At 33.9% G+C, this 17,511-nt stretch overlaps 1 protein-coding gene across 1 annotated transcript; it reads left to right on the forward strand.

Annotated features, from left to right (window-relative positions):
- Positions 1-528: 528 nt before the first annotated feature.
- LOC110456843 lies at positions 529-17,133 on the forward strand. Its single transcript, XM_021507845.1, has 5 exons — positions 529-559; positions 13,816-14,106; positions 14,836-14,843; positions 16,058-16,156; positions 16,523-17,133. The coding sequence occupies exons 2-5, from the start codon at positions 13,830-13,832 to the stop codon at positions 16,766-16,768; spliced, it is 630 nt and encodes a 209-aa protein (XP_021363520.1). The 5' UTR covers positions 529-559; positions 13,816-13,829; the 3' UTR covers positions 16,769-17,133.
- The last annotated feature ends 378 nt before the right edge of the window (positions 17,134-17,511 follow it).

Genomic DNA, 17,511 nt, shown 5'->3' on the forward strand with positions numbered 1-17,511 from the left:
GATTACAGGTACAATATTGCTGCCAGTTTCTCCATTGTCGTCGGTGGATTGTTGTTACTGTATCTGACTTTAAGATAAAACATGAACATTTAAATAAATACTTCCTTGTTGGTAAATATATATGATAAGCAGGTCGTCGGTGTCTTCTTATCAGTGTGTCAGATAAAACAACCTGGATGTTTGCCACAAACACGAATACATACACAGGTACACCTCCGAATGCCCATTTTTTTTAAATTAATAAAACGATGAGCGATGGCACTAAGGAGACCATTTTGATCAAGAACAAACATGTCAAACATAGCAGTTTAAAGTTTTAGTAATAAAAAAAATAACACATGGTGCTTTTACTATTGACATAATACTATTGTGGCCGGATTGGTCGAGTGATTAACACTCCGGCCTTCCACGCAGGCGGTCGGGGTTCGGCCCCCAAAGTCGTCGCACACATGGATATTCATAGTAAGTGTTTTTCTCCTGCCCACACAACTCCAACAACCCAGGTGGAGTATAAGTTGGTCCCGGGTGGATGTTGCGGTATCTGTGCTGAAGCATTCAGGTGAGTTGGCACTATAAATAATGCCGTTGGAAACACGGTCCCACTACAAACAGAACACATTACATCTCCAGCACACACGCAGGTATACACACATAGGGAGATATTAGCCAGGTGGCATAGGACTAGAAGTTAGCGCCTTATAAGGCAGCTCCTGAGGATTCCTCAAAAATTGTATTGATTAATGTCTATAATAATGTATTCAATGTATATATATGTACTGTAAAGCGCTTTAGAGTGGATTATGTTAGCTAGATAGGGCGCTATATCGAATGTTGTATATAATTATAACTATTAAACAAACAGGTAACAGAAAATAACAGAACAAATCAAACTTACATAGAACAAATGAGAATCTATACGTTAACATGTGTTACACAAAGCCATTCAAGGTTATGTCGGGTTTCTGGAATAACTACTACAGCCACTGTGAGATGATCAAAATCGTGCTTATTGTGACAATACCATACATACAAGTGAGCGGAACTATGTTAGACTGGTTGATACGTAGAAGCAGGTACCACTTGTAAACTGACGTTGATAAAGAGAATTTGATGTCTTAAGAATATGACAGTTAGACTACTGTGGATAAACAGTTACTGCAGAATTTTGAAAGATCTAACCATTTCATTATTTCGAAGATTTCTACTACATGTAGAACACGGTCGAGATATTAAAGTAGTCATTCATCTATGAACTTTCTAGGGCGATGCTAAAAAAAACTTGCACCAAGGGTCACGGCACTGTGTTGTATCTTTGAGCAAGATAATTAACTCCGCTTGTTCCAGTCTACTCAGCTGTAAATGAGTACGTGATTGGGTAGTGCTAGAATTGAAGAATGCTAGCTGTGAGCGCCGAGAAGGCAGCACCGGCTGTATGCTCCCCAGGGTTTTGAGAAAGATATTGGCTGGTTGCAAAGGCCCTATAACCACGGATAATTTGTGAACCGCTTTGAGACGACCTACGAACTAGTTACTGATAAAGCGGTAGATAAGAACCTGTTAAGAATTGTTATTATCAAGTGCGTTGTAAATTAAATCGTAAATAAGCCCTCAAGATTATGGAGAGATCCAACATTGACAATCCACTCCAATTTGATTGAAAAAAGATAATCTAGCAATATTCTATTAATCACTTTTTGTCAGGTGATTCATGTCTGGAATGTCCAGAGGGGACCTGATATTGATAAACTAACCTGGTATGTTTGTAAAGGCAGTAGAGGTATATTTATGTTCATGTTTTCAGGGGTAAAGGCACCTGGAATAAAAGTGTTCGTGAAACTATTTTTAGACTAGTGACTAGTGATTATATGTTGAAATGCAAACCCGTGGCTTGATATCAGGTTTTCATGTATACTAAAATTGACCTTTGTTTAAGATCAAATGGTCTGGAAAACCAACTTCTTCGAGATACCAAAACGCAGTGTATTGCACTTCGATGAAAATACATACGATCATGAATTAGCCTGTTTGACAAACACTTTCTGTAAAAAAGTTACCTTGTTACCTTGTTAAGTTTGATTGACAGGTTTCATAAATAAAAATTATAAAACAAAACTGTAAGCAGTCTACATCTATAAACAAACAATCTACGATAGTTTTCATATCTTGGTTACTGTGTGCATGTCAATAATTTGGTTTATCATATTGTAAACTTGGTGCATTAAGCATGCATAGAGTATTTATAGAAGCGAAGGATATCTAATCGTCACGTAAACATGATATATAAGTAGGTGTAAAGCTGCTTAAAAACACAGGCACTTCTTTGAAGTTCAATTTTATTTACACAATCCTTCTGTTAAGTACATTTTACACATACGTAGACATTGTGATATAGGCGCAAAATAAGCTGAATCGAGAAACATCAGATATATCAAACCCTTATCTCTGTTGATATAAATTTCTCCAACCTTTTACAGATATGTCTCCCGTTTTAGCCGGGAAAGATCAGCTTGTCATCCCATAGGGGGAGATAGCCTCGTGCCGATTAGCAGGTGTTCAATTGTTGCGTCATACAAATGTGTCACCGGTAATTGTGACGTCATCAAAAGTGAATGTAGTATTCATACCCCACATTTGTTTTTTGTATACACTACTGCCGAAGGGGTTGTGACTTAAATATTAGGATGGAAGAAATATAACCATCCCCTACCTTAAGAGTGAAACAGTAATCTCCAACCCTCAGTGTGTTTTATTGTGGTTATATACCCTCGGCAAAGCTTTGGTTAGACAATAAAAAAGCATCGCCCCTCGGGTTGGAAATTTCTCTGTCACACCCTCAAGGTAGAGGAAGATTCTATTAATCTACAGAAAAGGGTTTGATGTTTATAATGAATAAGTACAAAATCACTTGCACGTGCGCTGAGTAAAACATGGACTGAATATACTCCATTTAGCTGTTTTATCGTTCCTAATTAACTTCATCCCGTCGGGTAATCTTTTGAACACATGGCATAAAACAACATACACCATTTAATTATAATTCACAGTGGAGAACCTGAACAGTTTGATTCGTTTCAAGTTGAGTTGTAGACCTTTATTTGTCTTCACTGGAAAATTTAAAATCTTCTTGCATATAAATTATTACAACGATGTGCAGCCAATGACGGCACATGGAGATTAAACATACATACGTTTGATAGTTTTGTTTCTACACGTAAATATACCTTTAATTGGTTTCATTAGTTATGACTTACCATACGATATACTCACTGTTATAAGTAATCAGACTGGCAACTGTGATAACGTTAACACCTTTTCACTAGCAAATTCGGATAAACGAAATCAATGAACGTCGTGACGGCATTGAGTTTACGTGAAAATAGAAGGCGTATGTAAGGACAGGAATTGTAAACATTGATTAAGTACGCAAGTACACTGTAGTTATTGAGATAGTATACAATAACCTAGAATCTATTGTATATTAAGTTTCTTTTATGTCGTGTACATTGTAGGTGGTTTGCTCTTGAGATATACATGTAAATCGTCTCATGGTAACCATGACAACGCTGCCAAGGTGGAACGTGAATGTCTTTTAGCAAATTTGATGTCTTTCTAGTGTTATTGCTAAAATCATGTCGATATTTAGGCATTTTTAAAAATATACCTTATCACGTATAAGTAAACATAACGGAGAAATATTCCAAAAATATACCTGACATGTCAGTCACTACATATAACAATCAATTGGACGCTGTGTTCAGTGTAACGTCATTGGAATGATAAACTACAACAACTTGCATTTTGTTTCAATATTCTAATGGGTAGCAGACCTCCAACATTAAGTTCTGACCGTAGTGCAGTGTACCGTGTACGTAAAGGCAAAATTGAAAAAATAGCAAGAAACCATCTGTCTTTAGTATTTACCTAACAAATAATGCATTCTTTAATACGGTTACATGTTTTAGGAGGCAAACATATATGTAATTGAATTTGATAGACTTCATAAGTATAGTTGTCATATTTATAAGTAGAATGAACTTCTCATCAACACTGCAAAAATGTGTCCATGATTCCTGTAACGCAATGCACATTATTTCAAATTATGATATTCATTATTCGTCTCTGCTCCTCTGTCTCCAATTGATATTTTTTATATTTAATAATCTATAATAAAAAACGTTGCTTATCTAAATATTACTAAAATTACTATACTTTTGTTATGTTTTTGTTAATGTTTGTATGTTTGAATACTTTGTGATTATATGTGAACCGGGGTAGTGAGTGAGTTGACATGTTTTATTCATGGTTATTACTTGTCTATTGTAATACCGTTACGTTGGTAAATGTATTTTATTGTATCTTTTTTTAGTAGAGAGTATTAGTACATGTATACCATTGTTACGTTGCTGGTGCAAAAAAGGTCTGCGCTATCTAGGTAGAAAATATCTTCCTATTGATTTTATTGCTAAATAGCACGTCACTGCAGGCTATGGGTCTTATTTGAATGTGTACAATCCGATGCCTTGTACCATATATCAATTTTGGTTTATACAGGTACACCATTTGCAAACAAAGCTTTTCTACTGACAGGAGCGTGATTTTGTCTAAGTACTAAACGAGCCCAATGTTGGCTTTGTAAGGAGGCCAACGGGGTTTCCCCGCCATTTTCGTTTGACAAAACATTTTTTCTGAGATAAGAACAATCTTTTTATCCCTTAACCTGCTCACGTTTATTAGTCGTGTGAAGATAACAAGAAGGCATATGCTTGTTGCATTCTTTACAGTGCGGGGCAACAAACATTACTTGATGAAATGCCTTAGGAGATTTGTCTTCAGTAGTTATAAATGTTTTACGTTGATGGACCCTTGACATAAGACCATTACCTTCGATAGGTGTTCTAATCATTGTTTTTTTTTCTACCCTTCACAGTACGTGGTGAGTCTGTTATGCGTTTCATATTAAAGATGAAAATGACGAGAATTAATTTATCACAAATGTGATGCTCAATACCATAAATACTCATGAAACACATTGAAAATAATTTAAGGCGCTCCTGATGTTCTTCTACACATTTTTGCATCTTTCAAATGAAAACTTTATATTCCGACTTAATTTTACACGCAGAAATGTGTTAGCTTCGGCAATAACATCCACACAATATGATCTAATATATCATACGGTTGATTGTATGCGGTTTACTTTAGAACAACATGATTAGATAACAATTTACCGCGTATTATCGTATGTTTGTAGCGAAATCAACATCTATAGAACATTTCACTAAATTGAATGCAGATGTCACCGTCAAACATCGCCCCGATTCAACTGCTTGACTTTCCAAATGCTCTCCGAGGATAAAAACATCATGACGTTTTTTTTATACATGAACACATATGGATATTACAAAGACTGTCTGCTTAGTAATTGGGTATTAACGAGTTAACAAAAGTGTATTCACGTCAAGCGGAAGGTGTGAGTTTGTCCATTGTAGTAATTAAAATCACGTTGTTCAATTAATCTCATTATCGCTATTGCTGATGGTTTGATTTATGTGTGTTTGATATAAACATGTTTGTTGTTGGTACATAATATAAATTTTCTGTGGTTTCTTCTCTTTATTGTTATACCATAAGTAATAAGGTGCTGGTAGTTCTAGTCACAATTACTGTGATAAGTGACAAAGTTACATCTGAATATCCGGAATTCTGCAATGTCAGCTGTTTGACACATGATTGACTGTCTATTGTGTTGGTGTCTGTTGTTGTTTAATCGTTTTGACTTCGACGTTTTGTCTTTTGTGTATTCACTCTGATTTATTCTTTTCTATTAAGTGATTTAACAGCTACATTAAGATTGAGCCTGTCAAAACCGAACACTATCAAATGTTGTCAATTAAAAAACAAAACTGTCTTAAAAATTCACAATTTAATTTGCAATTAGGTTACTTTATAAGAACTTACAAATGCTACATAACTTGTTTCCAAACCACATCTTTGTAGACATTTAGGTAGCAGTATACAGTAGAGGGTTGTGGCCATGGATGATATTTTTGTTAAATGGCTAACCCCTGTATAATGATATGTAAAAAAAAATATAAAAATAAAAATGTACTAAAATTGGTATAAGCATGATGAAGTGGGCTAAGTGAGCTTTGCATTTGTAAAAAAAAAAAAAAAAAAAAAAAAAAAAAAAAAAAAAATCGAGAATAAAATGTTGGCCATAATCCGAAAGGGTGCCTACACATGAAAAGCTAGCTTTATAGGAGGTAAAATTTTGAAAACAGCACCCGACGCAAAATTGCAAAAAATCAAGTTTTACAACTTTATTGGGACCCAGATAATTCTGCAACCAGGTAGGTAATCTTTAATTTCAGACAAAACTTAGGGGAAAAAATACTAGTTGCGGGGCCAAATTTTGGGTCAAAAATAGCAATTTTTGGCATTTTTTGGTAATTATTGATGTGGTAACCATGGTTTTCAAACAAGTGATAAACATAGAAAAAAGAGGTTTATACACTTCTCAGTACTTTATATGTATTGTAAATGTAATGCAGTTTACAAATATATATACATGTATATATGTGTTGTGTAGGGTAAATCCGCTGTGTTTACATTTCCTCGACATGTCCCTTGTTTATCAGAGTCGGGCCATTTCTACTGTATTCTGCTACCTTAGTAAATGTATTAACTATCTGTGGTTGACATATTGTTTCCTGTGGTGGTGCAGGGAAAATATGAGGTGCTAGTGTTAACCTGTTTTGAGTGTAAGATTGTGTTGCTATCGTTCTTATAAACTGTTATGTTCACCCTGGCTAACACCTTACACTAACATATAAACAGCAGCTCGCGCACAAACAACTGGCTTCATGAAGTGTTGCTAGCAGATCATTTAATAATGATTGAGAATAAAGGATTCTTGAATCTTCAAATATGGAAATAGTTGTGTCATGAGTTTGGTTTACTACAAATAAATTTAATGGAATTTCTGAAGAAAAAACAACATAATTTGCAGAAATTTGAAGGAGAAAACATTAAAATAATATAAACAACGTTGCTTTGAGAGTACAAACCTAACGGTAACGTCCAGATTTTAACCATTGACCTCCGACTACAAAACGATCGCTTTAACAAAATCGTGGCAACGCATTTAAGTTGTTAAAAGGACGCATCTTCATGCATTTAGAATATTGATGTTATGAAAATGACTGACATACCGAAGTAATTCCTAGGGATAAGTAAATGTCATTAGCGAGAAATTTACAACATAACACATCACTATACGTAATATTTGCTATTTCGGTTTGTTTTGTTGAATGGATCCAAAGCAATTTAATGTATTGGTTTGTGTTTACAATGAAATTTTCTGTTGACTGATAAGATAACAAATAATATACGTATTAATCAAGTAGATATCAGCAAAACACGGAAATAAAACACGGAAATAAAACACTGTACTGAATTTTAATCGGACGATGTTAGTTGTATTAAAATGTACTTTGTGGACGAGTTGACGTCAAATTGTACACGTTAAAAAGGGTATATGCGCTAGGTCACGTGTTGGTAGCTTGACTAAAGTATCAGCTAATACCACAACGTAACGTTAAAACGAATACTACTGTTACTGTAAGTGGAATGATATATCAAAACTATGTAAGTTTTGTTCTCGACTCAGATGCAGCCCTCGTAGTTTGTCATATGTGCTCTAACATTTGCAAATAATTCGTGTCTGTTATATCATGGTTTATTTAACTGTCTTCATGATAGAAAATCATTTGTCATAATTAGGTGTGTAACCTAATGTTTATACATGAACACATATGGATATTACAAAGACTGTCTGCTTAGTTATTGGGTATTAACGAGTAAACAAAAGTGTATTCACGTCAAGCGGAAGGTGTGAGTTTGTCCATTGAAGTAATTAAAATCACGTTGTTCAATTAATCTCATTATCGCTATTGCTGATGCTCTGATTTATGTGTGTTTAATATAAACATGTTTGTTGTTGGTACATAATATAACGTTTCTGTGGTTTCTTCTCTTTATTGTTATACCATAAATAATAAAGTGCTGGTAGTTCTCATTCACAATTACTGTGATAAGTGACAAAGTTACATCTGAAAAACCGGAATTCTGCAATGTCAGCTGTTTGACACATGATTGACTGTCTATTGTGTTGGTGTCTGTTGTTGTTTAATCGTTTTGACTTCGAGGTTTTGTCTTTCGTGTACTCACTCTGATTTATTTCTATTAAGTGATTTAAAAGCTACATTAAGTTTGCACCTGTCAAAGTTGAACAATATCAAATGTTGTCAATTAAAAATCAAAACTGTCTTCAAAATTCACAATTTAATTTGCAGTTAGGTTAGACATGCAAAGGCCTACTTACAAATGCTACATCATAACTCGTTTCCAAACCACATCTTGGTAGACATTTAGTAAATGTATTAACTATCTGTGGTTGACATAATGTTTCTTGTGGCGGTGCAGGAACAATATGAGGTGCTAGTGTTTACCTGTTTTGTGTGTAAGATTGTGTTGCTATATTTTCTTATAAACTGCTATGTTCACCCTGGCTAACACACTTCACACTTACGTAAACAGCAGCACGCGCACAAACAACTGGCTTCATTAAGTGTTGCTAGCAGATCATTTAATAATGATTGAGAATAAAGGATTCTTGAATCTTCAAATATGAAATAAGGATGATATAACACAAATGCATTAAAATTAAAAAGTAAAACACCTATTAACTAAAATGAAATGGAAATAGTTGTCATGAGTTTGGTTTAATAGAAATGAATTTAATGAAATTTCTGAAATAAAAACATAATTTGAAGAAATTTGAAGGAGAAACCTTAAAATAATATAAACAACGGTGCTTTGAGAGTACAAACGCAACGGACACGACCAGATCCTAACCCTTGATCTCCGACCACAAATCGATCACTTTAACAAAATCGTGGCAAAGCATTTAAGTTGTCAAAAGGACGCATCTACATGTATTTAGAACATTGATGCAATGAAAATGACTGACGTACCGAAATAATTCCTAGGAATAAGTAAATGTCATTAGCAAGAAATTTACAGCATAACACATCACTATACGGAAATATTTGCTATTTCCGTTTATATCCACTTAATCTTTGGTGACATGTTTTGTCGAATGGATCAAAAGCAATTTATTATATTTGTTTGTTTACAATGCCAATTTCTGTTGACTGATAAGATAACAAATAATATATGTATTAATCAAGTAGATATCAGCAAAACAGGGAAATAAAACACTGTACTGAATTTTAATCGGATGTTAGTTTGTGGACGAGTTGACGTCAAATTGTACCACCGTAAAATGTTTATATGCTCTAGGTCACGTGTTGGTAGCTTGACTAAAGTATCAGCTAATACCACAACGTAAAGTTAAAACGAATACTACTGTTACTGTAAGTGGAATGATATATCAAAGCTTTTTCGATACTTGTAAAACAAATGTAAGTTTTGTTCCCGATTCCGATGCAGCCCCCCCCCCCCCCCCCCCCCTGTAAATAAGGGTATTCTAACGAAGGTTCAGTTTTTTGCAAAATCGGAATAAGTGCAAAGATATGACTACCGAAAAATATCCAAATTAAAGTTTTAGAACGAGTTGTATTTAAGGAGTATGCGTAGGTATAAGTGATGACTCAGCTATTTTCATATTTCCCTATCTAATAGAATATTTTCGCCAATTTTCACAGGTTAACACTAACCTATCCACCCTCAACTACGACAATAGAACAGTCTAGAGTATTGCCGCAGGCTAAAACCTCGTCAGCTTTCGTAAACATAAGTTAGGTAATCTGGTACGCTAACACAGCGTTAAAGATTATTCAAAGGTTATATTTTTACAGTCATTTTATCTTTACATGTTTGATTCCCGTATTTGAATCTTGGAAAAAACACTCAAAAACATAACCACAGTAAAGATAGCCCGAGTTACGGTTTAAGATATTTTAAACTTTGCAATTAGACGACAGCTTTAAATCTTTAAACGGTTTGAATCGTTTCATTGTCATGGTGGAGGAGCTTCGGAACGTAGTATACATTATACGTTCACTTCAAAATCCATCGTGAAAATCATAACAATACTTCAGGTATAATATTAGCTGATAACCTAAATATCAACAGTCCATATTACTTTGTCGTAATCCGTATTGACTAAGAATGATAACGTCGTTTAGTGTTTGGTGAGATACATAGTTTCGCATTGATTTTACAATAGATACAATCACAATCCTGCTTCTGTTTAATCCTTATGAAATGAGATAAATGTGTATTATGTATTAGATGAGTTATATCGGTAACTCGTTATTAGATGAAAAATAATGTTAACTCATCATAAGACAAAATGCCATGCTGACTCTTGGTAAAAGGTGAGATATACTGTTTCTTTATTAGATGAGATTTACATTAAGATGAGATATACTGTTAACTCGGTGTCAAATAAGACTGCTTACTCTTTATAAGATGTGATATACTGTTTCTTTATTAGATAAGATTTACATTTTGCTCTTTATAAGATGAGATATACTGTTTACTCGTTATTAGATGAGATACACTGTATACTCGTTATTAGATGAGATACCTTGTTTACTCGTTATTAGATGTGATACACTGTTTACTCGTTATTACATGTAGATGAGATACACTGTTTACTCGTTATTAGATGAGATACACTGTTTACTCATTATTAGATGAGATACACTGTTTACTCGTTATTAGATGAGATACACTGTTTACTCTTCACTAGATGAGATACACTGTTTACTCTTTATAAGTTGAGATACACTGTTTACTCGTTATTACATGTAGATGAGATACGCTGTTTACTCTTTACTAGACGAGATACACTGTTTACTCGTTATATCATGAGATACCTTGTTTCCTCGTTATTAGATGATATACTCTGTTTACTCGTTATTACATGTAGATGAGATTCACTGTTTACTCGTTATTAGACGAGATACACTGTTTACTCTTTACTAGACGAGATACACTGTTTCCTCTTTACTAGACGAGATACACTGTTTACTCGTTATAGCATGAGATACCTTGTTTTCTCGTTATTAGATGATATACACTGTTTACTCGTTATTACATGTAGATGAGATATACTGTTTACTCTTTATAAGATGAGAACCACTGTTTACTCGTTATTAGATAAGATACACTGTTTACTCGTTATTAGATGAGATACACTGTTTACTCTTTATAAGTTGAGATACACTGTTTACTCGTTATTACATGTAGATGAGATTCACTGTATACTCGTTATTAGACGAGATACACTGTTTACTCTTTACTAGACGAGATACACTGTTTACTCTTTACTAGACGAGATACACTGTTTACTCGTTATAGCATGAGATACCTTGTTTTCTCGTTATTAGATGATATACACTGTTTACTCGTTATTACATGTAGACGAGATACACTGTTTACTCTTTACTAGACGAGATACACTGTTTACTCGTTATAGCATGAGATACCTTGTTTCCTCGTTATTAGATGATATACACTGTTTACTCGTTATTACATGTAGATGAGATATACTGTTTACTCTTTATAAGATGAGAACCACTGTTTACACGTTATAAGATGAGATACACTGTTTACTCGTTATTAGATGAGATACACTGTATACTCCTTATTAGATGATATATACTATTTACTCGATATCATATGAGATATTCTTTTAAATGCTCAACATGTAGCCTACGTGTAATCGTCAATTCAAAAGAAAAAAAGTGTATAGGAGTGTTCACGGTATTTGTGACAGCCACCTATTGTACATTAGAAAAATCCCTGTTGCTTTTATTTTTGATGGAATGTCACTAGTCTAGCAATATATGTCAATGGTTTCGGTGACCTACTGTTGCTTGACGTCCGATTTGTGTGCTAGTTTTATGTTATCCCTGAATATTGGTATAATAGGAGAATAAAAGTTAATTTTAAAGTTTAATATTCAATACACATTGAGTTTATCTACTAGGCTTATGAAATGTTGCACTGACGGTCCGGAGGATCAAATGTTTTTGCAGAAAAATAAAAATTGGAGTGTTACAAACTAAAATGGTGTCTGGCTCCCAATCAAATGAAGAGTGTTCGCCTTTGTTTTCATTTTGGTACCAAGGGTTATCCGTAGTATAACTTCATGGTTATATCAACTACAGCAAAAGAATTCATAGAAGGTATTGTGTCACATTTTTGCCCCTTCTTTTAAATGAAGACTTGAAATATAAACAATGGGAGGTAATCCCTTTACAGAGTTAAAAAAAAAACATGATAGGAGCACCTTCTATACTTGGCTGTGTGAAAAAGGGTATTGTGTACATTTTAGACAAATTGTGTTACAAGAATGCATCAGAACGGTTTTCAGTAAAACATCTTATTATACAGTGATTTGAATGATTTCACCTTTTTTGTACTTATCCTCTTTTCAAAAATATCAAATAGCCAAGCTTTGCTATACCGACAGGTCTTTTAACATGCAAGTTTATTTAATTATCATCATGAGCAGTTATGGTTGTATTATATCACATTGTTTTCAATGAATACATGTATGTATAACAAATCTACCCATTTAGCCTGACTGAGAGAGGAATTCAGATGCATGTGGCACTGCTCATCCATATTGATGGATTCCAATATCAATCTTGAAAATGATCTCGTGTTGCATAACACACCACGAATAAATGGGAATAAGGTTGATGTATACTCATAATCTGTGTACAAAAGGGTATTACATTATTAATTTAGCGATACTTGCCCTATCCACATTTTCATTATAAATATTAAATTCTTTTCACTAGAACCGACACGAAATCAACTACCACTGGGCGTCAGGATAGTTAAATTGTATACCTGATAGGATGATGGTTGCAAGATAATAGTATTTGATTTCTGTAACTGTGATTGTGTAGGTTTCATTAGAAGATGAACAAAATATCTAACTGCTTAAATGTCATTAATATCAAGATATGTGTGATAAAGCAGCAGCAGAGTCTTGCTCTGATAAGCATTTTTTTAAAGCTACTAAAACACACTATGCCACGTTTAAACGTGCATATCGTTAGCTATGAATGTGGATGTTATTTTGAGTGAATATTGATTAACATTATCAGATTAAAAAGATTTAAATATATTTTATGTTTAATTCAGCTTTCAGATGGTTCTGTAAAGATACATTTTTAATCCAATTCTAGTCCCAGAGCTCCCGTATATATCATGATCTACTTATAGAGCATGTCATTAGGAGCAATATCAAAGTACAATGGATGCCTACATGATGTTTAAATTGTGATGTATGTAGGTTGCCATGACAGCAGTTACGGATAACAGTTAGATCAATACACTTTTCAGAAATATTGATAGTCTTTTACCGGTGTGTAAAACAACAAGCTTTTATTAGAATCAACTCACAGGGAACAAGAGGATGGTGAACCTTAAGAAACGTACGTTTGACATAAATATTATTCAACTGTTGGGTTTTTTCTGTTGTCCACATCGTGCAAATATGTCATGCTGTAGTTAATCTTTATTCATGTATGTTCACAAATTGATTTATTAAGTTCGATATTACATATATTTGCTATATTAAATTCATGACAGCTATTTAAGATATACTAAATTATATATTTCAAAAAAAGTGAAATCAGTTGTTTTACTTCCATCAGCGTTGATAATGACACCAAATGTCACTCAAGGAAGGTCTAGTAAGTATATACATTACAAACATGTCTATATGAACCTGGTTTATTATATTTACATATCTTTTTATTTCAGATGTTTGGTTAATAATGTTCTTATCAAATCAAATTACATGCACCGAACACAATATGTCTCTGTATCCGTCCACTGGAGACCCTAGTCAGTCCATTAGCCACTATTACACAAGCACTCATACTGGAATTGTGATGACTCCATATTTGGAAACGACGAGCTTATCGGGTGTGGAAATCTCCACCGCACTTAAACTTGTTAATGCACATTACATGACTTCGGCGATGAATCCGATTCCGACGTCAAGCAGTTTTAAATCAGCGATGTCGTCTGTCAGTAATGGAACGTCATTGGGTAAGTTATATATGTGCATATTTTCTATTCCGTATATGTATACCTAAATTAATACGTTTGATAAAGAGATATATGAAAAGCCATAAAAATAACATCGCTGTAATCAAACAAACTAATATATGAGCAATGCTGTTAATTTACATCAGCTTTATGTTATTTACGTTCATTTGGTAAAGAACATTGGATTATTTCAATGCTGAACCACTATTTCTACTCAAATCAACGTCCTAAAAACAATTTAGTCAGAAGATACTGACATTGAACGTTATATCGAAAAATCAGGAATGATTTACTTAATTCTGCCCAAGACAAATGGAGATATTTTCACTTTCCAATGAAATGTACATGGTTAAATCCAAGGTGTTCGCCGTGTTTCTACACATGTCGAATATAAGTAAATTAAATGTTGGTTGCAATATCGAGATACTTAATGTGGAAAATAGTTAAAAATGAAATAACAGCTGTCTTTTTCTGAAAGGTCCTTAAACTACTGTGATGTCGTTATGGTTGATACCTTGGCACATAAAGACCCGTGTATGATGTTATGTAGGTTATTGTCTTATACGGGAGGTCATCTTACTGACTTTAAAAAGCTACCTATATAGTTACTGTAATTGTATGAGGCAAAATACATTTGTTTGTTTTACAGTTCTATTATTTTGATGAAATAACAGCAATATATTTATAATAGAATGTTTCCTCCTCTTTCATATTCTCGCATGCATCCAGAGCCAATGGTAAGTTAACTACTTTAATATCCATACTTAATCAAATATTATGAATCAAATACAACTATTGCGTTTAGATAATATGCTGCGAAAGTATTGTTCACACATTAAAACCAAACACATACTGCTATACCTTAGATTTACAGAAACCTGCTGACGGATACTGACAAATACGTTATAAACACAATACCAGAACTACGAGTCACTTGTCTTACAGCTGCAGGTGTTGCCGGTTTGTTTGCTTATTGAACTGCTGAGACTGTATTCATAAATGCTTCCAACATAATATCCGAGCACATAACTCTTTACTTACTACTGATAACCAAACAATAGGAATCAATTTTAAAAGTAACTCTGAATTGACACCCTCCCTCCACCTCAAAAACAAAATAAACAAAAAAACAAAACAAAATGTATTACTTCAAAAAAAGTATATTCACTTCAAACGTCACTATAAGAAATGCAGAGCTGGACATTTTTTCTTTTCATTATTGTTTCAAGTTAAAATGCTACATTTATACTAAATCATATTTATAAGGATTTTTCACAATTAACACCTGTCTAAGTAGTTAACAGAATAACCATTACAAAGTGCTTCATATTAGTCTACATGTTCGATAGCCAGGGTGTCTAGAAGAAACTCTCTAAATTTTAAGTCGCTCATGTTTAAGTGTCTACATTACAAAACGGTTACCTTTTTAGAACACATGATTTCGTTTTTTCTTTGTGTTCTTGATGTCACGTGCCTCTGTTTTTGAGTAACTAGTGGATGTTGTTTTCATGCTGTATGGACTTTTAGCATCTAGTTTGTCCCAGTGTGTGCTATCGGGTTTTGCAGGTGTTTGTTAGAAAGTGTCACCCTCCTCTGACAGTTATTTGTCACGCCGTTAACTAATTGTCTTTATGTGAAATCAAATCATATTCTTGGTGAAAGCTAGCAATATTACCTCTTCGAGGATGTCTATCGTCCTTAAGGAAATTTGACTTGCCATATTTGATTTAATTCTAAAGTTTCCTTTATTTCTTTACCAGCAACATTGTAAAATGTCGAGAGATATTAAAATCGTTTACAACTCTTGTTTCATCCTTGGTGAATCTTGTTTAATAATAAACATATGTATACTCATGCATATAATCTTCTACAAAATTTGAACTATATTTTTTTTTATATGATATTATGTAATAAATCTCTAACTCCCTGTTATTTGTTCCGGCTATTCTAGGTTCGTTTGACCTGTTACAGCTGCAGTGGCACAGGATGTGGACAGGAGCGCCAACAATACGATCCTTTAAGGCAGTGTGCAGCCGGAGAATTCTGCTATGTACGCTCCATTGACTTACTCATATGTTCATAAATCTAGTCAATGCACTTCTTATATATCTATTTAAATATCTATATTGCTTCATCTATGCGTGTACATTTGCTGTTCCATATTAATCATTCTTCAGTCTATTGAGTATAATATAATATTATACCGGTCTAGTAGACAGGACGAAGGCTACATTACATTTGTGTTTAATTTATCATCTACCATCTGTATTCCAAGCTTATCCTGTAGCTATGTATGTAATGCTAAACAATTATGGGTAAAGAAGAGAGGCAAAAAACATACAAATATGGAAAGAATACTTAAGAGAATTTAACCATTAAAACGGCTTGCTCATATTTAATGCATTTATGCCTTCAGTTTGAAATTATCATCGACGGCATGATGAGTGTATACACACGCGGCTGTGTCAGAGCTGGTGACGTGACCTGCCAAAAGGCTAGCGACAAGTTCAGCTGTCGGCAGTCCAGGAGAGACATGATATGTCGACTATGCTGCCAATACAATAAGTGTAACTCCATGGCGTGGATACCCCCGAACACCACTACATCTTTGACCTCAGGAATTGCCACAGTTATTGTAGTCATTATCGTAACGCTCATGTGACCGGAAATGACGATTTATTGGAATCGGTCTTAATATAGGTGCACACGATGCGTTGGTTGTGTTAATTGAGAACAATTTATCAGTATGTCCTTTATTTGAAAAACTGATTCATTTCTATCATTGTCTTCTTGGTTCATGTGTTTCAATGTAGTCTCGAGAAATAGCTCATGTTGATGGTCACATATACAATGGTCTCGTAATACCACTACATAATTCAATTACTGAAAGTAAAAACTCCCACTACCTGCGGACCTTGTTTCGTCATCAAACACTACCTAAAATCTTGGTTGTAAAATTATTCTGTTATTTTAAAGAATTCAATGATATAAAACTATGGGAAAAATTCTTTGACAATTTGTAATGATTTGGTAATTAAAATGTTTTAACTTAACAGAATTGTGTTACGGCATTTCTTGAATCCACCATTTGTATGACATTTGAAATTTGTTGCTCCAACTGCGATATTTTTCACTATCGTAAATGGATTAAGAAGTGCTCAATTTCTTAATAGAAACAGGCAACTGTGCCTCCAAAATACTAGCAGCTGGATAGTGATTCGATTGCATTTAATGCTGCTTAGAAATCCTATGTGTATTTACATTGTAATCAAAAGACCGATACACTGCATTTTGATATATCTTGTTTGGTATTCATTCTATTATTATAATTATGTGATGTGATGTCTTTTTACATTATACATGATACAAATTGCAACTTACTATCGATCCGTTGATGGTCTTTCC

Source organism: Mizuhopecten yessoensis, unplaced genomic scaffold, assembly GCF_002113885.1.
Source record: "Mizuhopecten yessoensis strain PY_sf001 unplaced genomic scaffold, ASM211388v2 scaffold1063, whole genome shotgun sequence".
Lineage (NCBI taxonomy): Eukaryota > Metazoa > Mollusca > Bivalvia > Pectinida > Pectinidae > Mizuhopecten > Mizuhopecten yessoensis.

Excerpts from the sequence above, each read along its gene's own strand:
- LOC110456843 (XM_021507845.1), top strand. The coding sequence starts at position 13,830 with ATGTTCTTATCAAATCAAATTACATGCACCGAACACAATATGTCTCTG. Across the intron at positions 16,157-16,522 it reads CAGCCGGAGAATTCTGCTAT|TTTGAAATTATCATCGACGG; the intron begins GTACGCTCCATT and ends TTATGCCTTCAG.